A 25,690-nucleotide genomic window follows, 5' to 3' on the forward strand; every position below is an offset into this window, starting at 1 on the left:
CAATTGAAAGCACCATGGGTAGTCATTTTGCTACACCCAACCATCATCCTAGAAAACATTTTAAGCCACTCTTCACCAACCTGGCGCCTAGGAGGGGGGACTTTGTCCAGTTTGGTTCCCCTCACTTTCTCATTTTTCCTAATCTTAAATTCAGCTCTCCACATTTTCACATCAGTTTGCGACTTGTCCTCATGAACACGCATCATTTTGAATTCCTCCTACTATGCACATGTTTGTATGCAATTCTGCCTAATACTCACATTGCTGCAATACAATTTCCCCTAATGTAATTCATTTTTGTATGTTATTTTTAGTAATATATGCATCCGCATGCATACTTCACCATAGCATATGCATTTTTGTACCCATTTCCTGGCTGGAGAACTGCGCTGCAAGTGCAAATTTTGAAGGACGGCTGTGTTTGGCTTGCATATTGTTTCGGAAAATGTGGATCTGGTATGTTTGCCTTTAAATGCGAACTTTTAAGAAGCTCCCCCATCCGTACTGGGACCTTCCAGTACACTACAACTCCCATTTTCCCTCACCACTGGCTGTGCTGGCTGGGGGTTGATGTGAGTTGTGGTCTAAAATATCTGGAAGATATGAGGTTGGGGAAGGGTGCCTTAGACTCATCTGGCTTATAAACCTGAAATTGTATATATGCGTCACTGGTCCTGAAAGCTCCGCCCTGGCCGTTAGTGAGCTACCGGGCCCAATTCAAGGTGTAAGTACAAGCATATAAAGTCCTAAATGGCTTGGGACCCAAGTACCTACAAGAGCGCCTTCCCCTGTATCAAACATCTCTGTGACTGGCAGGCTCTTTCGCAGAATGCAGTTCAGCTTCTGTCCACTGTATGAAGGAAACATGACAGTTGCTCTTTGTCTCTTAGAAGGTTAAGAGACTCCAATCAGCAACCCCCCCAAAACCCTAAACACACCATTTTCACTAGCCAGCTGCACTCTGCACGAAAGTCCAAACTACAATTGTATTAATTAGTCCAGCAAGTCGCCTTTGCATAGCAAAGGGTTTTTTCCCCCTCTTCCCACTTCCAAGTCCAAAACGGGATGATATTTTCTGAGTTTGCTTTTAAAGAAAAATGTGTCTGCTTACTCAGTTCAGGCTGCTATAACATTCTATCTAAAAACAATCCTTTCCTTTCACCACCCCCGGCACAAATGTCTACTTTTCAGAGAGAGGGAGTGGTTTCATTCCTGTGTAAATTTCCACAATTAACGGAAGCGTCAGGAGGCAACTCAGCTCGTTTTAGTGCCACATTCATGTCCACAAAGCGATCCCAAATTGGCCCTGAGGAAGTGGGAGTTTATTTTATACAGATCATGAATGAGTCCTCTCTCTAGTATTTATAGCAGGGAAAAGTGGCGTTGCAGAGACAGAGCTTTCCCCTCCGAAAACAGGCTTTTTATTTCACCAATATTAAGAACATCAGAAGAGCGCTGCAGTGCTGGATCAGGCCAAAGAGGGCCGATCCAGTCTGGCATCCCGTTCTCACAGTGGCCAACCAGATGCCTCTTATGGGAAGCCCCCAGGCAGGACCTGAGGGCAAGAGCAATTCTCCCCTCCAGCGGTTTCCAGCAACGGGGATTCAGAGGCATTTACTGCCTCCGACCGTGGGAGCACAGCATAGCCATCAGGGCTAGTAGCCATTGCTAGCCTTATCCTCTATGTATTTCTCTAATCCTCTTTTAAAGCCACCCAAACTTGGTTTTTAAAGACACAACACCGAACAAAGTAAAAACACCTCCCAAAACAAAATAAGGGAGAAAAATCATTGTAAAACATTTCTTAATGATTCTGGTAGCATGATGGGGGAGGGGGCACCACTGAGTCAAAAGGAGCTATCTAGAAATTTGGTTGTAGCAAACTTAAGCCTATTAATGGGCTTCAAGGGGCTTACTCTGAGGATGTCTTAGTTGGACGCATGCCTTTACTCTTTCAGGTATTTGGCCAAAACATGGCTGATGACTGACTGACTGATGCCTTATGGTTAGAATGCATTTGTTTTAGACATTCTGTACTGGATTTGTTTCTCACATATTGCATTTCATTTTAACATGCAAGCCACTTTGCATTCATTTTATAAAGAAGAGAGGGATCTAAGCCTCTTAATATAAATAAGTCTGCATATTCCTGCCTTTTCAGAGATACAGATAATTTACAAATGAATTTTAAGCTATCGCTCAATGTTAGAAGGAAAGGAGATTTGTACTGTTGGTTTCCCCCTCCCTTTCTACGAGCAGCAAACGCGGCTTTCCAATTACAAATGTGCCTTTGACATTTCCCCCCACTAATGAGAGCTTGCCCATGCTTATTAAAACTGCCCCTGATCAAACAACTAACGCGTGAGTTGATTAATCTACCCATTCAGCTGATTACAGCTTGCAGCACCACTAATTACAAAGATGAGTGATTTCGTAAAAAAAAATCTCTTGCAAAGACAGAACACATCCCTGCAGAAAATCCTGGGTTGTATCCTACTCAGAGTATACCCTCAATTAGTCATATCAATTAATTTCAATTGATACAACTCCTAGTGTGAGTAGCAGGGATGGGACAGGACAGGTTCAGCAATGTCTGTCTTCAATATCCACCTGTAATCGTCAGGCATTTGATTAGAACTTGTTGAGGAGAATGCATAGTCCTACCTGCAACTTTTGATGAGCTCACATGCACCTCTTGGGATGGAGGGAACCACATGGAACCCCCCACAGCAGCCTTCCCGAAGGTGGTACCCCCAGATGTTTTGGACTCCAACCCCCATCAGCTTCAACCAGCACAGCCAGATGGGATTTGTAGTCCAAAACACCCAGGTGCACCAGGTTGGCAAAGGTTGCTCTCCATGCTGGGGGCTGCCTTCTGCATTTTGTGTGATGCTGGGGCTGATGGAAGTTATAGTCCAAAACATCTGGACGGCACCAGGTTGGTGAAGGCTGTTGCACTACTTTTTACATTGTTTTATGTAAATCACTTAAAAGTTTTTTGCTGATTAAGCAGTATATAAATCCTGTTAAATAAATAAATCCTGCCGCCAAAATGGCATCCTTGGGCTGAGTCACTGTCCCCCATAATCTGTAGGGTTAGATTTTATGTTAGATTTTATCTTCATTGTTTTTAGATTTTTAATGCCTACTTTGTACGTCGCCCAGAGTGGCTGGACAGCCAGCCAGATGGGTGACTAATAAATTCAATAAATAAACAAATAAATAAAGGGTCACTTGCCTTCTACCCTGACATGACCCCATTGCCCCTTTCCGTACCAGCTGCCGCCAATCACGTAGCACAGAAGTGGGAGGACACAAGGACATGTGATGTCTGGACAGAGGGTCAGTGGCCCCACACGTTAGGGGCGGGGGAGTCAACACAAGGCAGGGGGAGCCCTGTCAGTGGTGCCCCCTTTGGTGATGGCCAGATGGCCATTGATCCAGGACAGGGACTTTTGGGTGCTGGTTGTCCATTTCTGGAGTACTCCCCCTAGCATTCCCAGTCTCCCTCACTGTTGACTTCCAGAAGAAATTTTCAGGAGAAAAAAACACATTCCTGCTTACTTGGACATTTGATAGCTGAGAGATACTGGTCATGGCAACAATGAAATTAATAACTGTGAGGGTATGTGATTGATTTTAAATTATTTTAAATGTTTTTAGATGGCTTTAAACTGTTTTTAAATGTTTTAAATCTATTTTATCTTAATTGCCCTGTTTTAACATCTTGATGTTTGCTGTCTTGGGAGGAAGGATGGGATGGAGACATCATATATATGAATGGACAGATACATAAAACACAGACGTCATTTTCAGTGGCAGCCTTGCAACATTCCACCCTTTGAAAAAGAATTTTCTCCTTTGGGCTGCAATCTGTCACTTTGAAGACTAGAGACATAAAAGCCATTCAGCCAATGCTGCTCCACACTCTCTCCTGTTAAGGCTGTAATCCTGTGTTTACTTACCTCGGAGTAAGTCCCATTGAATGGAGTGGCACTTACTTCCAAGCAGACATGTCTAGGATTATATCCTATGTATTCATGATTTTTAAGAAGGCCACTGTGCTTCCATGGCCTTTGCCTGCACCATCAAACACACAAGGCTCTCCAAACACTGGCTTTTGTATAAAGTAAAGAAGTAATTTGATGATGATGATTATATAATAATAATAATAAACCCACATAATTATCTCATGGAGAGCTGGTGTGTAAATGTTTTGTAAGGTTGACTCCCAGCCAGGCTGGGAAATTGGTATGCAGAGACTACAGTGACTGATCAGCCATGCACAGCCTCTGCCCTGCCGGAACAGCCACATATACACATACACAACTAATCTGTTGGATTATGTGGGGCGAAGGGGTTGGAGGCACTTCACAGAACAGCACCAGCCTGTTCCTACTGCAGCACAAGGAATCGGGCTCTGAATCAAAAGTCTGCAAGCACAACAGCCACAAGGTGTGTTGAATTTGGGAAGAGGAGGTGGAGGAGTCAGAATGAGGCAAGGAAGAACTGTGCAATAAACCTTCCCCCCGGGACTGATACCGCCTCAAGGCAGAACACAGAAATATTGGAAGCTGCCTTATGCCGAGTCAGATCACTGGTCCATCTAGCTCAGTACTGTCCACACTGACCGGCAGAGTCCCTCCAGGGTCAAAGGCAGGGGGCATTCCCAGCCCTACCTGGAGATGTTGGGGATTGAACCAGCGACCTTCTGCATGCAAGGCAGATCTTCCACAATTGTGCCATTGACTCTCAGGCTCGCTGGTTAGAATCCATCCAGATCCGCTTTAAAGAAGCTGCGCCAAAACCGATGAAGCCATCACCACCCGGACAGTACGTCTCACTGCTGTCAGTGGGGTAGACGCTTCATCCTTTGCACAGCTACATGGAAGGATGCAACACTGATCTCAGTGGGACTTCCTTCTGAGGAATTATGGACAGGATTGGGCTCTTAATCATGACTAATTCTGGCTGGCCTGGGACCTCCAGTATGCGTAGTCAGACCATTAAATGTGCCTGTATTGGGGTCACATCCACACTATATACTTAAAGCCCATTCGACGCACATTTAACACACATAAAATAAAAAAAATGTAAATGTACTGCCTTCAAGTTGATCCCGACTTATGGCGACCCTATGAAGAGGGTTTTCATGAGACTGAGAGGCAGTGACTGGCCCAAGGTCACCCAGTGAGCTTCATGGCTGTGTGGGGATTTGAACCCTGGTCTCCCAAGTCCTAGTCCAACACCTTAACCACTATACCACACTGGCTCTCTTAACACACATGCCTTCCCCCAAAGGATCCTGGGGAAGTCCAGTTTATTAAGGGTGCTGGAAATTTAGCTCTGTGAGGGGCATACTATAGTTCCCAGGATTCCTAGGGGGACAGCTAGTGTGTTAAATGTGTTTTAATTGTATGGTGTGGATGTGACCTATGGATCAGCTCCTTGAAGCAACCCTGAGGCGCAACAGCAAGATCCCCTGAATCTAGAAGAACAGCATACACTTCCCTGTCTACTAAAACGGTATTCACCTTGTGAGGAAGCCATGCCAGTTAATACTGTTAAGAATTGACAAGCGAGGTCTGGATGATGGAGAGCACACTCTCTTTTCGGTTAGGAAAGGAGCATCCATACCCTCCAAAAACTGCCATCGTAGAGGGCAGGGGCAGGCAGGACAACAGAGTCCTGAATCCTCCTTGGGGAAGGAATTCTCCTCGGCTTTTGGCTTCAGCTCATAAACTATTGAAGTTGCGGCCTGCCTGCCTTTTACCTGCTGAGTGAATTACCGCTCCATAAATGATTCAGACATACCGTACAGTCATGGAGCAAGATGTCCGGATGAAACAAGAAGGACCTTTTCTCTCCCACACTCCAAAGAGAGAGAGAGAATCCCAGCTTTGGTGTGGGTCTGGGTAGAGGGAGGGAGGGCACCCAGGACATGAGACCCCGGCAGACCAACTATAGCTTGAACATCTAGAAGTCTGGCAGTCTTGATTGGGTGACGTAATGCTCAGCCAATTTATTTTCATTCATTCATTCATTGGCAATCACTCGTGGCTGAGTAAGATTGTCTTCCAAGATAAGGTCTTTAACAGTGGGTCCATAAGTGACTGTGGAGGCCAATTCTACTGCCCCATAGCCGAAGCCAACACAAAATATCTGAGAAAAGGAAAGTCTGTTTGCCCTTGGTCCACTTCTGCGTGCGTGCCAAGCAGGAACTCAAGACAGCCATGTAACTCTGAGCTAGTGAAGCGATCACCTCCAGAACTGGTGCTGCAAGTTCCTCTACAAGCTTATGCTTTAAGGACTATATGCCACAACTCCCCGTAGTGCTCTCCAGCCCAATGCACTTGAGCCTAATGCAAAAAAGCCGTCACTATCTCAGAGGACATGCACGTATCACACAAGCCTTTAGAAGGGGGTTCCACACCTTGCCTTGGAAAGAGAGCCATGAGCTCCACTTCCCACACTGTACCCATTTCATTGAAAGAACAGGTGTTACGCACTGCTTTAAACAGCACCCCAGGACTAGTTCTTGCAAACAGCAATGGCTAAGGTGATCAACCTTTGTCTCAACTGTAAGTGGGAACGGAATGACTGAATGCTCAGATGCAGCTGCAGGCATCTCTGAGTGAATGTTCCTCCCCCATAAAATAAAAAAGTACCCTACACTAGAAAACATGGGAGCCAAGAAGATGAACAGTCACATCCAATACACTCGTCTCATCCGCACAAGGATTGATGCTTGGGCAACGGAACTTTCCCCACTCTGCTCCCCCCCATGCATCTCACACCCTCCACAGATCTGCTCCAGAGGGTTGGGGAGGCCCCCGGAAAAGATTTAGGGGGTGCATGAGGAGGGAGGAGGTTCAATTATGCAAGCTTAGAAATGTTGCGCTAATGGAATGAGGTTCTTTGCACTCTATAGGACACAAGCCTAAGCCAGACCTTTCCTCCCCAATATGTACATGGGATTTATTTTTATTTTTGTGTACAGAGGACCATCCCATCATGTGAGCCCCCCTCCTGCAGCCTGAAGTGGTGCAGTCCAGGTGCAGTTGCTGTAGGTCTGAATTAGTCAACAGGACAAAAACAGCACCAACATATTTACTGTACGAGAAAGAGGACAGGTTGCTGTAGGGGCCAGGATGTGGGTGGTGTTCCAGTCTGGAGTGTATCTGAGTGTCTGTGTCAGAATAAGAGAAGCGGGGGGGGGGAGAGAGAGAGAAATAGAAAGAAGAAGAAAGACATAGCAGGGGAGGAACTTACCGCTTTGGGCTTGAAAGGAGGCTGAATCTCTTTCCGTTCAAGCTTGTCCCAATCTATGTAGCGGAAGAAGGCGTGCTCTTTGATGTCCCGCTCTCCTTCAGGGCCGCACCCCAAACGCTTTGCTGGGTGCTTGGTCATGAGCTGCAGAGAGAGAGAGAAAGGAACACCCGTGTGTGTATTCAGTACAGAGCCATAGGAACGAGGGTCCCCGGGTGGGGAGCACTTGGCACAGTTCACATCTGGTTTCAGGGAAGGAAGGAGACCGGCCCAAACAATACCCTAGACACCAGTGGCTCCCACACATTGGGCTTAAAAGTGGGTCAGAAGGTGGAAGGTGGGGGGGCTGCTGTGTTTGCCTCCATCACGTCCTGTAAGGAAGAGGTAAGCGAGAACAGCTTTGTACTTTGAGAGCAATCTCTGCAAGCCTGACCACCACAAATGCTGTCAAGCGCAAAGGCTACCGCATGGTCTAGCAGCGAGCCATCTCTGCTCAAAATCTCCTTTTCATTAGCAACCAAGAGCAGGGAGGGGAATTGGAAGCATCCGGCTCCGAAGGGTTCGGCTAATGAATCAGCAGGCATTGCACGAGAAAGGGGCGAGATGTGGATTATCGCCGCTTATCACAGAGATGTGGCCTTCCAACCAGCCCCCCTCTGGCAAGCAAGGCAGAAGAAAAGTGAACCCAGAGACTCAGAAGAAACTTTTAATATCCTGGTGGTGGCAGCAGATGAGACAGATAACATAGGCTAGATAAAGCAAGGGGATATGAAATTGGGTTCCGGCTGAAAGGCTGAGTAGACAAACCACCCCTCTTTCTGGGTCTGCCACGACTCACCCTCCTGCTAGCACAGTGACGTGGCTAAGACAATGGGGCTGCAAGCCAGGAGGTCTGCAGTTCTCACCTCTGCCCTAGGCTCATTGGCATTATCAAGCCATGCAACCCTAACCCTCAACAGAGCGATGGAAGCAAAACAAAGGGAATTTGCTGCCACAGGAAACCGCAACAGCCTTCCCCAGTTGGGCGCCCTCCAGATGGTTTGGACTACAACTCCCATCAGCCCCGGCCAGCACAGATGTGCTCTCATCAGCCCCGGGGCCATATGGCCATGCTGACTAGGGCTGATGGGAGTTGTGGTCCAAAACACCTGGAGGGCACCCAGTTGGAGAAAGGTGAACTAAAACCTACCTCTCAACGAGGGAAGAGGCAGCAGCAGAGCAAGGAGGGGAAAGGGGTAGATGTGAGCAAAGGCTGTCACATGAGCGCTTAGGCTTTCCGGACGTGGGAAGCGGCCTTACACCAAGAAAAGGAATTTTCCTAAGGAACTGGACATTAACGAAGCGTGGACTTGAAAAAGACATTGCCCTGACATGGTTGATGAGCGGGACTTCATCGTTCAGGGTTATTTTATGCTGTGCTGTAATAACAACATGAGTTATATTTTTCCAGGCTAATGTCTTTGCTGTTACTTCTGTAGATGTTCGAGCATCAGGTTTGTGAGGGCAATGCGGCATCATTTGATAAGTACTGGGGCCCGATGCTTGTGCTGGGTTTGTTGCAAAGAAGACCCTCATCGTGTAGATTTATACCATTAGCCCATATAAACCAGTCTTGTCAACCTGCTAGGGTTTCTGGAAGGGGACAGCCCCAGCCCTACTGGGAGATTTGTCTATTTACAACAATTATTTATATTCTGCCCTCTCGTAGAATATCAGAGTGGTGAACAACAGTGTGTATGCAATTAAAAAATAAAACACCATTAGAAAACAGTACGTAGGCAATCATTAAAATGACTGCCTAAATGACTGCGATGCCGTTGGGGATTGAACCGGGGTCCTTCTGCATGCCATGCAGGTGCCCTGACAGAGCTGCAGCCATTCCCCAAACCAGATGCTCCCGTCTGGCCACAGGAAGCTGCCTTCCACTGCATCAGGCTGTTGCTCCGTCTAGTCCAGTATGGCTGACACTGAAGGGCAGCAGCTCTCCAGGGTTTCAGGCAGAGGTCCCTCCCAGCCCCACCTGGAGACTGGAGCAGTGGGAGTGAGGAGGGCGCCCCAGACACAGGGGGCAGCAAGAGCGAACGGGCAGTGCCATGGAGGAGAACGCATTGCAGCCTGCATAATATTCAGGAGATCCCAATGCTGGCCCTCCCCAGCAGGCATCTTCCTCCCTTGCAGCCAATAGTCCTCTGCTTCAGGTGCCCCCTAGTGCTTTTCTACTGGCCGCTATGCTAGACAGAACCACACAATGCTTCTGCACCGAATTGCACAGCAGCAGAAAATCCTCCAGTGCCACTTGCTTGCACTGTTTGGGACCTGGAGATGCAGCCTTCAGTGAATCCATGAGCAAAAGTGGTTGACACACACACGGCACACAGAGGAGAATCTAAACTTTAGAGCAAGCTTCTGGCTCTCGTGGCGAAGGAAAAAAAGCTTTCAAATATGCGGACAGAGCGAGCGAGCGGTCAGTGTGTATGTATTCATTTATTTCATTTAAAATGTTTGTTTAAAGGCTGTAAATGCTTTCACAAGGTGACTTCCATAAGAAGTTTCTCTTTCTCAACCATAGCTCAGGGCAGGGCATCTGGTCTGCATGCAGAAGGCTCCTGGCTCAACCCCCACAGGCCTCTCCAGGTAGGGCTGGCACAGACCCTAGTCAGAAACCCTGCAGAGCCACTGCCAGTCAGTGTAGGCGGTACTGAGCTAGCTAGAGCAATGGTCTGATTCAGAATAATGTTGCTTCTCATGCTCCTATGACATTAAAACACAGCTACAGATCAAAACAGCAAAACACAAATACATTATATCCATCCTCACGAAGACAGAGGCCAGCCATAACAGTCAAACTGGCAACATTAGGTGGCCTCATGCCATTCAGGGCTCCGCATAGCTCCAGGTTTGTGACGAGCAGAAGCAGGATATATTGCAAACAATCAAGAAATAGATGCAAAGTGAATTAGTCTGTACCATTTATACCCCAGTCCTGCAGGTGTTTACTAGACATGTGTCCTTCTAATTCAATTATTCCCAGGTCAATGTAGGATTGCAGCCGTGGGCTGTTTCCACCCAAGTAGTAGAACGATATGGTAAGGATGTAAGAATTTGCCCTGCTGGATCCGGCCAAAGGGGGCCCATCGAGTCCAGCATCCTGTTTTCACAGTGGCCAACTGGATGCCCCCAAGGGAGAAGGCCCACAGGCAGGCAGTGACATGAGAGGCCAGAATAGGCTGTAGCACTTGTTAAGAGGGGGCAGAAGGCGGCACAGTTGTGAATGCTCCCCTCATTCCAAGTAGAAAACTAACACAGCCAGGAGAGGCTAAGCTAGAACTGGTCTTGCCGAGGAGCTAGTCCGCCCCACCCCCACAGGTAATCATTCAAAAAAAAAAAAAGACACCCCCACCTACAGTCTGAAGTGGTACAGTCTGAGCTGCCAGCTCATTCTGCTGCATGGGTGGCGAAATGTGCAGTCCTGCACATGTCTGCTGGGAACAGGAAGTGCAGGGGGGCTTGACAACAAAGACTTGTATTCTGCTGCCACAACGGGTAGGACTGGATCTCATTGGCTTAAGTTATTTGGGGGGCAGAAGGACAGGCATGGCGGGCTTTGCCTTGCAGGTGGTTTCTGGACGGTCACCTGTTGGGGATGCGCTGGCTCTGGCTCTCCTGCAGTTGAGCAAGGGGATGGACTAATGGCCTTACAAAGACCCCCTCCAGGTCTAGGGCCCCTGTAAGTGAGTGGAGCAGGACTGGGCAACCTTTTTGCCCCCAAGGACCACATACAGGAGAAGCTGGGTGCTTGGGTACTGCACGGCAGTGGGAATGGCCAGAACCAAGAGGCATACACTCATTCATTCGTACACACATGCAGGAACACACTCATTCTCTCTCTCTGTCTTACACTCACTCCCTCACTCCCATGACCCTGGCTTTCCCTGCTGTGATGGAAAAGGGCAAACCCCTCTCCACCTCCTCAGGGAGATTGCCAAATAGCTGTTTGTACTACACAGTAGGGAAGGCGTGCAGGAATGACCCTCCCCATGCACTTTGCTGCTGCTCGTTGCCATCAGGGGCCCCTTCCAGCCCTCTTAAACAGCTGCTTTGCAAGCTGGGAGGAGTGAGCGTGATCTACGTGGGGGTCACTCCCCCCAAAGCCTTCCTTCCCATTGCAGTTGTGCAAAACTTGGCAGCGGGGATGGAGTGTGTGTGTCTGTGTGTCTGCATGGTAACCTGGGCACCCACATGTGGGTTATGGGGCTGCAACAGAAATCCCTTGTCAGAGAATTAACCTTCTCATGCTGCCCAACTGAGGTTGTTATCACTGACATTTGTTCAGATTAGCTCAAGATGTCCAAAGCCTGCAGGGACAAGTTAGCACTCTGGAGTTAAAATTATTCTGCACATGATGAAGAAGGGAAGGAGACAGGGCCTGCAAGTGCCTCTCACTTTCCACACCTCTAAGTCAGACCGGGACTCTTGTGCCTCCCCCATCTGCCCCCCCCCCCAAGTGGCCTGTGCAAGCCATCCCCGATGATGGGCATGTTCACATTTGCTGTTCCTGAACCGCCTTCTCCAAACTGCTCTAAGAGGGGAGGAACAAAATACTGTTTGTGTTTTCATCCAAATGTATTTGCCGACATTTTTGAGAAACTGAAATTAAAATATTGTGGGGTGGGGCTGTTATTACCGGCTTTGGAATATCACAGATGGCCTACATTGGCCTTGCCAGGTTCAGTAAGCTGTTTCCAACTCGTTCTGATGCTGTTGGAGAAAGGGCGCTGCCTGTGGCTTCAGATGTAGGTGCCACCCAAAGGTCAGAGGCAGAAATGGTCTGGTGCATCTGAGGGGCATATCTTGCCCATAGAAATCTCCAAACCAAGGCATGCCTGAAAACCTAACACCATTTCATTTTCTTAAGCATCAAAAGTATTCCAGAATGCATCAAGGAACCAAGCTATTTTTTGCCTCCCGTGCTGAGAGGGGCCTTCTATGTGCCAGCAATCTGTTCACCTGGAAACAGCACATTGTTCAAAGCTCATTCTAAAATCCCCACATAGAGATGAAGGGAAGTGTTTATACTTATGCTGTGCCACAGCACTGCCGAAAACAGACTTCAGAGATCTTTCTTCCTAAAGGCTGTTTCCGGCAAGGGCTATCCCCCTCATGAGGACAAAGAGTGGGGGGGTTTCCTTTTGGATGTCGTGAGCCTCATGGAAGACCCCCGGTGGAGTGACCAAGAGGAGGAAGAGGAAGCAGAATGGGATCCTGGTAGGGGCCCAGTGGACTGCAGCAGGAGGGGGCTGGAACAGGAGGCGGCTTCAGCAGTTTAGATGGTGACAACTGCACCCCTGTAGTTCCAGATACAACTGAAGCAGCGTGGTCTGACATTGAGCTGCCACTGTCCTGCCCCTCAACCCTGCCTCATCACCCGAGCCATCACTCACGCCTCCTCTCGAGGAGGAGGAATCAGAGGCTCAGCCAGAGGCAATGTCAGAAGGGGATCTGGATGAATTGCCGCTGCCACCAAGGAGACACTGGCAGACGCGCAAGCCCTCACAGACAGTGCCAGCTTTTCAACCTGTCTGTAGGAGTGCAAACAGGAAGCCTGTCCTGAGCTTACTTTAAAGTGTCTCAAGGGGCGTGTCTAATTGTCTTAGCTTGAGTAGTCATGTTTAATTATGCTGGCGCAGACACACAGAGTGCTGCATAATCCGTAAGCTGATAGAGGAAATGCCCTAAACTGAGATTCCACATTAAATATAACATAGAAAAACATGCCAAGGAGTGAGAGTCTGAATCCAGTGGGTTTGCCCAGGACACTGGTCTGTTTCCAATATAAATGGGAGCGTGTGGGGCCCTCATCCGCATGGTTTCCAACACCGTTCAGGTGACATCTGCAGGAAGGAGCCACGTGGGCTGGCTCACCCAGGGTGGGTGCTTCCCAAAGTCACTAGCCCTCAAACACCGTTGGCAAGGCTGGCTTCCTTGCCGTGAGCATCCCAGCGGCCAGGGCCCCAGTTTCTGAAGGTAGGCAGGATTGCAAGAGCATCAGAACAGCGCCCTGCTGTACCAGGTAAAAGGCCCATCTAGTCCGGCAACCCAGCCTCCCAATGGCCAACCAGATACCCCGTATGGGAAGCGCCAAAGCAGGACTGAGTGCAACAGCAACACTCCCTCCTCATGATTCCCAGCAACTGGGATTCAGAGGCATGCTGCCTGACAGTGTGGGAAGAACTAGCCATCATGGCTAGTAGCCACTGATAGACTTTTCCTCTATGAATTTGTCTAATCCTCTTTTAAAGCCATCCAAGTTAGTGGCCATCCCTGCTGCTTGCAGAAATGACTTTAAATATGCGCTGTGTCTGACTCAATAAAAGAGAGCTTCCTGTGTTTGCTATATCCAGCAGCCTAATTTCCAAGACCTCGAAGCAAAGTAGCAGGGAGCAGGAAAGGATTCGCTGTCTGGGGTTGCCTGGGGTCCAGGGCCAGGAGCAGTCTGGGCTGAAAGCCTTGCCTCCTCCTGCCAGGAGCTTTGGCACAGCAAGATGCTAGTCCTGGCCGAGCCTCACAATGTTCGCCAATGTGCAGTCAGAGGCAGCATGCTTCTGAATACTAGATGCTAGAAAGCTCAGGAGAGGAGAGTGCTCTTGTGCTCAGGTCATGCTTGCAGGCTTCGCCTTGGGACACCTGGTTGGCCATTATGAGAACCGGAGACTGGATTCAATGGGGCCCCTTTGGCCTGATCCAGCAGAGTTCTATTGTGATAGCAGAACCTCCATGCCCAGGGGCAGTCTACCTCAGAATACCATATAGTGAAGAACCACAACAGCTGCTGTGTCCTACTTTTGGGCTTCCCACAGGCCTTTGGCAGGCCACTGTGAGAACAGGACGCTGGACTAGAGGGACCCCCTTTGGCTGGACCCAGTAGACTCTTCTGATGTTCTTATGTTCTCTGCCACATGACATGCTGTGACTCCATGTTCATGTGGCAGAAGCCCCGTCTGACCACGCAGGTACAACAGCTGTCCTTGGAACCCAATCTAGCATGATGGAAACAGCCAGCTTTCTTGCCTGGGCACTTTTGAGGCCATGGAGAGCTTTGGAGCCAAAGGCTGTGCACCCACTCCTGTGTCCTCTGTGTCTGGTGGGCACACAAAGTTAGCCACAAACGATGCCTGTCCTCTTGTTTCTTAGGAAACGCAACCTCAGTCTGAATCGAGGAAAAGAATGACCTGGCTGTGCTTTAAGCCGGCGATGGGTACGCAGCAAAGAGAATTCCTTGTCCTCTGCTAACCCAACCGACATGATGACTGACTTCGGCACTCACAAGCCAAATTGGGCAGACAGAGAAGCAAATCTCTCTTTAATTGTTCATAGAAGAAGCGGCTGCAAAATAAAGAAGCCCTTTTATGCAAAGCCCTGTCCAAAGATGTGTCCCCCCCTCCGCCTCCAAAAGGCCAATCTCCTTTCTTTCCATTTTGCTCTTTAACATCACTAGGCCTGGTAAGAAAAAAAAAAAGGGGGGGGAAGGTTGTCAAATGCCAGTGAGGCAGCTGGGAAGCTCATTAGCAGAAAGATCTCTGCCCTTTTCTGCCACGGCTGCAGACTCCGCCACCAGCGCTGTTTGTAACATTGCAGCTAAAGCTTTCAGGATTGAGAAAATGTCACATTCTCTGTATGTGGGTTTTTTTGGAGGGGGGATATATATTCATATCTGCATGATGTTCATGTATGGTAAGTATGTACGTCTCTTGTTTTCTCTCTCTTTGGCACAAAATAATCACAGCCCTGCTGCAAGAAAGGGAATTTATGAAACCGCCTTTGATGCCCGCCTCCCTTTCTGCCTGCTTCATTTGCTTTGCATTTGGCCAGGAGTGAGGAAAGGTCATTACTTGAAAAGCCCAGCAGATGTCTTCATCAGCCCTGTCTCTTACCAGTTTGTGGCATTCAGTTTGGAACGGATGGGCAAGGAAATAAAACTGACGGTGAGCTTTATCACTCCTCCAATCTCTAATCATGCCCCAACCTTCTTCCCAGACACAATGGGCAAAATAATGATTCTTGGGGTAGCTTACTTCAAGGCTAACAGCACCAGGTGTGGAGAAAGGTCATTCCCCCCTCCCCACCACCACCTGAGCATCACAGCTTAACCTCTTTTAATCCTCATGGAGTAGTGCTGGCTTCAGGATTTGGGGTTCTTTCAGTGGACCCTTAGCCTGGACGAGGGGAGGGTGTGCAAACAATATGATGTCACGCTGCCCCCTCTTTGCTTTTTTGGAGCCTCAGTATATATCCACAGATCACCACCCTCTGGAGCTGGTGCTTGCACTGAGTACTTCCTCCCAAACATTTTATTTATCTAATTTATAAAAGCATTTACATACTGCCTTCTCACAAAACGTCAGGCGGTGTGCAGCAACATGACAACATTTCAAAGCAATACAAAACAATCACTAAAATGACTGGCTACTCAAGAGACATTTTAAACAGCTGCATTGGCCTGCTGGCACACACACACAAAAGTCTTCAAGGGACACCTGAAAGTCAAAAGCAAAGACGCCTGCTGAATCTCTGCTGGAAGAGTGTGCCACAGCATGAGACTGGCAACACTAAATACTCGGCTTCTCGTAGAGGCCAGTTGGGCCTCTGTAACACAGGGGACAACTGACAGCCCTCCACCGTGTGACCTCAGTGATCAGGCTGGACTACAAGGGCTCACGAAAAGCAAATAAAACTTTGCATGTAAGAAGATGGCCTGATTTTTAGGACCAGTTTCTATGCTTAATGGAAGCCAGTGGAAAGGCATTCCTTGGACTGCACTCACCTCAAGTTGCAGGTGTGTGTGTTGGGGAGGTGCATGTTGGGATGCTCTCCCACAAAAGCAAAGCAAAGCAAAGCTGCACGCGAAGCTAGCATGTCAGGCAGAAGTGCTCAGCAGCCTCACCTTCTCCTTGTTGCTGGACGCTGTGAGTCACAAGTGGGGGAGAAACAAGAACACGAACTGACAATAGTCAGTTTTACCCACAACCGCCCCGTGAAACAGAACTGAAAGCTAAACTCAGATTCACAAAGTGGCAACATCCAATCCCTCTTCCCCTGAGTGCCCCTAAAGTGTTTGAAACACTCATGAGGGGGAGGAACCCCACATGGTAAGAACATCACAAGAGCCCTTCTGATGCACATGAGCTTCCCCTGGTTGGACACTGTGAGAACAGGTGCTGGGCCACGTGGGCCCTGGGCATGATCCAGCAGGCTCTTCTTAGGTCCTTATACTGTGATGTCCACAGCCCTGCAGGTGGATCTGGGCAGAGGCCCATCTGGTCTGGCAACCTCTTCTTAAAGTGACTGCACAGATGCTCCAATGGGACGCACACAAGCAGGACTCCTTTGACCTTTGCCCCGGTAGATGGGTCCTCCTTGCCCCTCTTCACTCTGCCTTCAAGGCACAAGAGGGCTGAGCAAATTCTGGCCCTTGCGGAAAACATTCCTTGGCTGCACGCAGATGCTGAGGCAGGTCACGTTTATGGTAGAAGATGATGATTGAAAGGAGGCTAAAGACCATTTTGAACCTCATCCAAATATTCAGTGCCTTCTCTGCCTTGGCTTTTAGTAAAAAGGGTCTCATCAGACAAGAATGCTGCTGCTGATAGCAATTTTGAAATGGATGGGTGTGAGCTGAGGGGAGTTCATGCCTCAAAGGTTGAAAAGGAGGTTAAAGTAACAGGAACATGGACAGCCAGTTTCAGAGCAAAGGCAACTGCCAGGTGACCTGGAAAAGTCACTGATCCATCCCCAGCCCATGAAAGCTGGCACAGCTAAGTGACTCCCCCCCCCTCTGTATAACACACAGCATTTTGGCCAAATGGCAAAGCAAGCGAAGGTGCCACTACCCTTTGAGGAAGAAATGTCTCAGGCTGAAAGGAGAATTGGCGAGTGAAATTGAGGAGCAAGTGCCTGCAAGACACAGCTGTGCTCAATGAGCTTGGGAGATGAATCCCAGTTGTGAATGTGGAACCTAACCTTCATACAACCTAAAAGATATGTTCATTTCATGATAATGCATACAATACAAATGATCGAACCTGAGCTTCAATGTACATTCAAGGCCCTATTTATTCTGAGTTTTCTTTAAAAAAAAAAAAAAGAGGGAGAATCAAGTTGCTGGCCCTTATGGTTGCAAAGATCAGCTTCAAAATGTGTGCAGAAGTCTCCAAAGCTGAAGGAGAGCTCAGCAGATTTGTGGCAGTCAAAGAGTATGGTTTGATTTCCCTTTGCATCTCCAATTCCTAGCAGAAGGAGAATAAATTATGCCAAATAAGTGCCCACTTGGCACAAGTGAAATGGGTTGCAGAATTCAGCTGCTCAGTCCACAGGTTAGTGCAAAAGCCTCATATCCCCAATTTAAATAAAAGGGCTCACCCCATAGATGTTGGTTTCTCGACTAGGAGAGCCCCAGGGATGCACGGAGGCAGCACTTTCTGTCCTGTCCTGGGTTCATCACTGCTATTTACATCCTGCAGTGCTATTTACGTTCAGCTTTTGCTAAAACTTACATTATTTGTCTCACTACCCACTATGGCCAAAACTAACATAATTCATTATGTAATTAATTACATAACTAACTTGAATGCACTTAAGTGGAAGGGAAACATCAAAAACAATGTAAAAAATAATGTAATAATTATTCAAATGTTTGCAGACTAAAAGAAAGACAGCAAAACCCACTTGTATTCACTCGCATGATTTCCATTCCTGACCTTGGGTGAACGTGCAAATTGTGACAATTTCTGCTCCCATTTCAAACGGACTTCTCTGACACCCCTAGAAATTCTGCTTGCCATCCTGATTTCTCTTCTTCCTGTGCCACTGGCACCAGCGGCCTGAGAAGGAAACTGCAGGCAAATCTGGACCCTCTCTCAACCACATGGCCCTGAGAATCACATGATGCCAGAGGGCGAATCACAAGCCACTGCCTTGTATGGAGATCGTCCTTCCTCCCTCAGTCAAAGGAACTCACTGCTGAAGGAGACCACCTGGTTCTCTCTCTACCAGTTCTACTAATGCAATGTGCTTCTTGCCAAAAGCATCCTGTGCCAAGTACTCAGGAATCGGAACATGCTGAACATGGATCTCCATGCCACACAGGAGAGCCGTTCATGCCTCCCCATCATAAGAAATTATGGGTTTTCCCTGCTGCATCAGGCCAAAGGGGGTCCGTCTAGTCCAGCTTCCTGTTCCAACAGTGGCCAACCAGATGCCCCAACGGGAAGCCCGCAAGCAGGACCCGAGTGCGAGAGCAACTCTCCCCACTTATGATGCCCAGGAGCTGGGATGCAGAGGCAGGCTGCCTCTTTATGGATCCAACACAAACACACACACCAAGCCAGCTCTTACCCCTTTGCAGATTGCCACCGCTTCCTTGGACATGGATTTTGGGTAGGCTACATTGTGCTCCATGATGGACTGGAAGAGCTCGTCTTCGTCTTCGCCTTCAAACGGCGCCTACAGAATTGGGGAGAAGAGGAAGGATGGAACCCAGTGGTACCCAGTGTTGGCGTGCTGCAATCTCTTTCCATATCACTGCTATATGGAAGTGCCTGCAGGTCACAGAACAGCCTTTGCTAACCTGGTGCTCTCCAGAACTTTTGGACTACAACTCCTCGTCAGCCCCAGCCAGATCTGGAGGGCACCAGGTTGGCAAAGGCCAGCATAGAAAGACAGGTTGCATAACAGGTGCAGCACAGAATGTAGTAAGCTGACCAAGGGACCCTTGTTTTGTGCTCAGACTTCCTCCAAAGGATGCACCCCAATTCTCCTTTATTGTTCCCTTTTAATTTTCCCTTCATCCTTTTGTTCTTGTAATGCAAGTCTCACAGATTTTGCAAAATGCTTAACCAGTTATAAATGCTCAGCCAACAATGCTGGTGAGATCCTGTCCAACAGCCAAACGCCCTGCACATCGCCCATTTTTCATGATGCTATGGCTTTCATCTCATTCAGAATTTGACACAGACCAAATGTTTGGCTGGGTAGAAACGACAACTGCCAGCTCTCAGTCCCCATCTTGGAATGCCATTAGCCTTTGCTCTTCCCCCTTTCACAAGCTTAACAAAATGGGCCATTCCCAAACCGTGGCTCCACTTGCTCCCCCCTGGCCCTCAGTGAAAATCCCAAAGGAGAAAAACCACGTTCCAATTCTATTACCTGCCCAGCCAACATTTCATACAGCAGGACTCCAAAGGCCCACCAGTCGACTGACTTCCCATAGGGCTGATAAGCGATTATCTGCAAGACACCAGTGACAACATTAGGATTACACATGCACCCCCTTACCTTTGGGCCCAATGACTGTCACAAGGCAAAATTATTCCGACTGGAAATCCAGGTTGCAGAGACAAGCAGATTTGTTGCTGACTTCCAGGGATCACAAATAAAGAACAAGACCAGAAGCTCAACAAAATAGGAGGAGCTCCCCAAACTCTACCCTCTTTTCTTCTTAAGGCCACCCAAGAACTCTTGCCCATTTGCCTGCCTGCCCAGATTGTGCTTCCAGACTGTTGCTGTTTTGGGGTGGGCTTTGATGCAGTCACTGCCTCTCAGCCTCAGAGGAAGGCAATGGTAACCCCCCTCTGAATACTGCTTACCATGAAAACCCTCTTCATAAGGTTGCCATAAGTCGGAAGCGACTTGATGGCAGTCCATCGATCACATACCGGCAGATTCAGGTCATACAAATTACAGGTGATTGGGAGGTCTTGCACGACAAACTCGCGTCCCCAAAAGTTCAGACTTTTTGCGACAAACAAAGTGGTGGGGAAACATACTGGAAAGTGTGTGGGATAACACTTGCTTTCATGCAACGTCATCTAACCTTCCTGCAAAGGAATCAGGATAAATGCTCGATAAACAGGCTGTCTGGAAGCACCCTCTAGCTTTTTTATGACCACAGCAAGGAGGGAAGGCAATGAAGTTACAGCCTTCTGTTCAGCAGGGGAAGCCCTCTGTCCCATCAGTGGGGACGAATGGCCAAGCGTTATTTTCTGCAGAGGACCCAGAAGTCCCGTTTTTTGGGAGGCCTTTCATGCCTGCAAATCATGACTTCCACTTGATTCTCCCATCAAGAGAAAACATGTGTGAACAAGCCCTGGATGAGAATCAAAAGCAAGAAGAGTGAAGGGATTTGGCCACTTTGGTGGCTAATGGGATGTAGTGGTTACAGTGTCAGACTAGGACCAAGGTCCAAATCCCCCAGTCAGCCATGCAGCTCACTGGGTGGCCTTGGGCGTCGCCATCTCTCAGCCTAGCCTACTTCACAGGGTTGTTGTGAGGATAAAATGGAAAGGGGGAGACCCATGTGTATGCCCCCTTGAGCTCCTTGGAGGTAAGGCAGAATACAAATGTAATAATAAATAATATGACTTAAAAGTTTCTATGTCAAAAGCAGCTCATCCCAGTCTCTGGTAGAAACGAAATCAGCAAAGGAACAGTAGGACAGAAATGGGGGTTCTATCAGTGGAGAAGGAGCCACTGAGCAAGAAATCAAAGTTTTCTTGGAGAAACTTCATGTTAGGGGCTGACACGGAAAGCCCCGAAGCGTGCAAGGAGAAAACAACTCTGCACTTTGAAGGGCTCTTTGGAAGCCCATTTGTCTGCCTCATTTCAGCACACGGGGTTTGACAGGCCTCAGGCACTGCCATCTGTTACTTAATGCAAAACCATTACACCATTTATTCATCCTAATTACATATTTCTAGTCCAAAAAGATTCATATATTCAAACATAAATGCAAATTGCATGGTAATTGCTGAGAAATATACACAGACTCAATCGTGCTCTTCGCCAAGGGATGCTTGTCCCTGATCCTACTTTCCACCCCAACTGCTCTGACTGGGACACAAGCATCTTACATGGAGTACCCCAATCTTCTCTCAAAAAGGGGCAAGATTCCCAACGGGAACTTTCTGTCCTTGCATGAAATGGCCGGTAAATCAGCAACCTCACAGGCACTGGAGGCGACCTTCCTACCCACAGACATCCATCCACTCTGTGCAAATGCGTTAAAGCAGTGAATGTTCACACTGCCCTGTTCCATCTGCTTCCAGCCTTTTAAAGCCATATTGCATTGCATTAACATTTCCTACATGAACACCCTAAACTGCAGATTTATGCAGCAGGCCTCGCCTTACCAGGAACACATACAAATATGAAAGAATGATTAAATTAAGCAGAAAATATAAAAAGAAAGCCTGTCATATCACTTTTATATCATGCCTTTTCACTCTACAGAGATCAAGGCATGATACTCCCCCAATTTATCTTTACAATAATCCTGTAGATTTGGCTGAGGGATGATGGGAGTTGTAGTTCAGCAACATCTGGAGGGCCAAAGGTTCCCTACACCTGCCACATGGGCTCCTGCAAAGGAAACATTCTGTTATCTAAAAATATAAATCTTGCATGTAGGTTTGTTTAGACTTTTCCAGGGACCAGTCTGGAAGGTGGTCGAATGACTAAGTATGGGGCAGATGGCATGTAGGCTATGTCTGTAGCCTGTAGAATTAAAACTCTTGCACTCCCTTGAAATGTGTGGACTGGGAGTCAGAGGAGTCACGTAGCCCTAGGCTATATCTGCCCAGTGACTTCCTAAGAACGTAAGAAGAGCCTGCTGGATCAGGCCAGTGACTCGTCTAGTCCAGCCTCCTGTTCTCACAGTGGCCAACCAAATGCCCCTGGGAAGCCCACAAGCAGGGCCTGAGCGCAAGAGCACTCTCTCAGGTATACTGCACCTGACCACGGTGGCAGCGCAGTCATGATGGCTAGTAGCCGCTGGTCGCCTTATTGTCCTCCATTAATTTGTCTAATCCTCTTGTAAAGGCATCCAAGTTGGTGGCCATCTCTGCCTCATGTGGGAGTGAATCCCACAGCTTTAACTGCGCTGTGTGAATAAGTCCTTTCATTTGTCTGGCCTGAATTTTCCAACATTCAGCTTCACGGGATGTCCACGAGTTCTAATGTTATGAGAGAGGGAGAAAAAGCTTGTCTCTCTCCACTCTCTCCATGCCATGCATACTTTTATACACTTCTCTCATGTGACCTCTGACTCGCCTTTTCTCTAAACTAAAAAGCCCCAAATGCTGCAACCTTCCCTTGCAGGGGAGTCGCTCCTTTGGTGCTCAGATCAAGGCAGCTCTCAAGACACAAAGGGAAGACATGACAGGCTGGAGGGTGTGAGATATGGCAAATCTGGTGTAAGTCTTCAGCGTTAGGGGCTGTGTTCAGAGAGAGAAGGAAAGCTGGATTGCGTTTAAAACCTATATTTATTTGGCTGTACTTTGTACTCCTTTGCAGGGAATGCGTGCCTGCGTGCTTGTCACTACCCGTGTCAACCCTTTTTCCTACGAGCTGTGCTTTAAAATCCATTTAGAAAACTTTTAATTCATGTGGTGTCTATTATTCTCTTACCACTCCACCTCTAAGCCAAATTCTATGCTACTTCAAGGTGCTCTCAAGGACGCACAAGGGAATGTTAGATTGCTTGGTGGGGGAAGGCAGTCAGGAAGAAAAAGACAGCCTTTCCCCTGGCAGCAGCAGGGGCTTACTGGAAAGGATGGAAAACAGATGGGGGCACTCTGATTGGGCAGAACTCCTTCCCCTCGGGGCAAAGGACCCAAGGATGCTGGTGGTGCAGTGACTGTTCCTCCTCACCACTCCTTGCATGTTTAGGCCAGAGGGCCACATATATTTCAGAGGCAAGAGGTCAAGGGGAGGGCAGGACTAGGACAAATGGGCCACTCACGCTCTCTCTTTCCTGGTTGCCATGCAGGTTCTCTTCTGAAGCAGACCTAGAGGTTCTAAGGTGAGGGAGGGGCAGGGAAGGTGAGGCCAAAGGGTGGGGTGGGAGAGAGCTAGCGGGGGGAGGTCTGAATTGAGGGAAGTAGCACTGTAAGAAGGCATCCATTTCCATTTTGACGGGTGTTTGTTGCATCCAGCACTGTTTCCGTTCATCTGCGGTTCAGCTTCCAACAAAAACTATGTTATTTGCCTTGCTGTTTGTTGTGGCAGAATTTTACGTAATTAATTAATTACATTATTCCTCCCCCCTTCATTTAAGTGCAAAGGAAACACAATGCAAATTGGACTGGGGGGAGTAATCAATTACACATCTATTTGTGGACTGAATGCAACAACAGCGAAGACCAATAGTTTTTGCTGGATGATTGATTTCCGTTCCAGACATGTGGAAAATAAGCGGACATTGGCAATTTCAATTCCTGTTTCCATGGGAAATGCCTGACATCCCCACGTAAGTGTCGGAAATTGGACTCTGCTCTTGGAGGGCAGGATGAAGCCTCCAAACTGTGCCAAATCCAAGGGACCTGGCCTTGTTGTAGCTGGGCCAACAGAACAGTAGTTGCCTCCCCCCATTCCAGCTGCAGCAAAGGACAGCCCAAGTTGGACCCCCGTCAAATCCACCAAGCTTCAGTGGGCTGAGGGAATTCCCATCATCCAGACTGCGTGGAGAGTTAGGCCTTGCTCATTTGGAGATAATGAAACAACTCACAAGGGAGGGCTCCAGGTGTGAAGCATCATCACCTCTCCAGCTCCTCAGGAAGAGATCCCGTCATTTATCCTTTTTTCTAGCCTTGGGGGAACTTGGTGCAAATCTGCCCACCCCAAAAAGTGCATTAGAAGCACTTGTAGGAAATGGGAGGGCTGTTTGCATACCGGTGGAGTGTGAAGCTTCAGCCCTTCAAAACAGTCCAGATAAAAGCTTACAGGGCTTGCTGTGTTCCTGGCCATCATTAGCACTCAATATAACCATTTTGGCACCAAGGAGAAACCCCCACAATCAATGAGATAAAGGCTTCCTTCATCTTGGGTGCATATTTGTGATGTTGGAGGAACAACGACCCACTTCTTTGTATGGGACGAAATGCTTATTCCCCACACAAATGAATGAAGACCATTGGAAGGAGTGCAATTTGGAAAACCTTTGATGGTGGGACATAATTGCCTCCGTCTCTCCCCACACCTTCAATCTATGGGGAGGGGGGTGTCACACATTTGCCCACCACTGTAGATCCTCTTGTCTGAAATGCATTTACAGTTCTTGTTTATTGTTGGAGGAGATTCCCTTACTTTACTTTACAACATTCTGGTTCCTAAATGTCTTTTTCTGAACCTGATGTTTGTCTGAGAAGGTTTAGGAGATCTGTGTGAACCATGCACGTCAAGGGCATTCTGTGTGAGCCTCACAGTGCTGGACTGGGTATTATTCCAGAAACCAAAGTCCCCTCTTTATTCAGTTACTGTAAATATTCCTAGGCCACTTCTGCACTTTGTTCCAAGTAACTTATACTAATTTTCCATTTACTCCATTTAATGTTGTAGCCTCTAGTCTTGCTCTCTGTTCTTTCAAAAGTAAAAACAATTAATTAAAAGCAAAGAAAAACAAGCACTTTAGAGATGGGTGTCCAGTTGCCTACCATGGGGAAATGATTGTTTGTTCTACTCTGAAAGCACATTAATCATGCACAGGGATCCAGCCACATGCTGGCTAGGCTCCCACATTAATCTTGGCAGAACAAGGGAAAATAACACACATTAGGGTTGTAATTAAACATCTCCCTGGGAAGGAGGAACACACAAATTGCGCTTAGCATTCACAGACACCACTCAAAGACACACGGGGAGAGGAGTTATTTTCCCAACACGCGGCCAGCCGTAGATATCAATCATAGCATTCCGAAGGAGCATAACACTCCGTTTCTTTAGAGACTCCTATTCAGGGCACAGACACCAAGACACCAGTCACAAAATGGTGTTTGAGTCTGTGTTTTAAAAAATGGGCTTTTATTAAGGGTGCAATCTTTATTCCATTAATCTCTTTACCCCAGTTAAAAAAACTGGCCCTGGTTCATCAGGGTTCAGCCCATACAGAGACGGAGCTGCAAAGGCAGTGCCACTTCCTCTGTTTCTGCTCCAGCATCTCTCTCAGGGCCTCCTTTGCCATGGGGAAGGGCCGTGGCTCCCGGGCAGAGGGCCTGCTTTGCATACGGAAGGTCCCTGCTTCAGTCCCCAACGGCATCACCAGGAGAGGCTGGGAAAAGTCCCTGCCTGACACCCTGGAGGGCCGCTGCCAGTCAGTGTAGACACCACTGAGCTAGGTGGGCCGTTGGCCTGACTCCGTATAAGGCAGCTTTCTCCACCTCCTCCTTCTCCTTTACAAGCACCAGCCAGCGTCCAGTGCGGAACCAGATCGGCTGCCGCTTTCTGCTGTGCAGCACCCCCTCTTCCCCTGCCCCAATCTGCCTGGGCTGGAAGGAGAGAGGGCATGCTGGTAGCAAGGGCAGCAGCGGCTTGCACTCCGAGCACCAGCCGGGGAGGGAGGTGTGTGATGTTCCTATGTTAATGTATATATGAT

At 48.2% G+C, this 25,690-nt stretch overlaps 1 protein-coding gene across 3 annotated transcripts in view; it reads right to left on the reverse strand.

Moving 5' to 3' along the window:
* The window catches only part of PRKCB (protein kinase C beta), a 172,872-nt gene that overhangs the window by 15,918 nt on the left and 131,264 nt on the right, over positions 1-25,690 (reverse strand). For all 3 annotated transcript variants that reach the window (XM_061599213.1, XM_061599211.1, XM_061599214.1), the window contains exons 14-16: positions 19,471-19,551; positions 18,661-18,768; positions 7,273-7,413 (exon numbers count right to left, since the gene is read on the reverse strand). In XM_061599213.1, coding sequence (XP_061455197.1) covers positions 7,273-7,413; positions 18,661-18,768; positions 19,471-19,551 — 330 coding nt within the window. The remainder of the gene's footprint in view (positions 1-7,272; positions 7,414-18,660; positions 18,769-19,470; positions 19,552-25,690) is intronic.

The sequence above is a fragment of the Rhineura floridana genome, chromosome 17 (assembly GCF_030035675.1).
Source record: "Rhineura floridana isolate rRhiFlo1 chromosome 17, rRhiFlo1.hap2, whole genome shotgun sequence".
Taxonomy (NCBI): domain Eukaryota; kingdom Metazoa; phylum Chordata; class Lepidosauria; order Squamata; family Rhineuridae; genus Rhineura; species Rhineura floridana.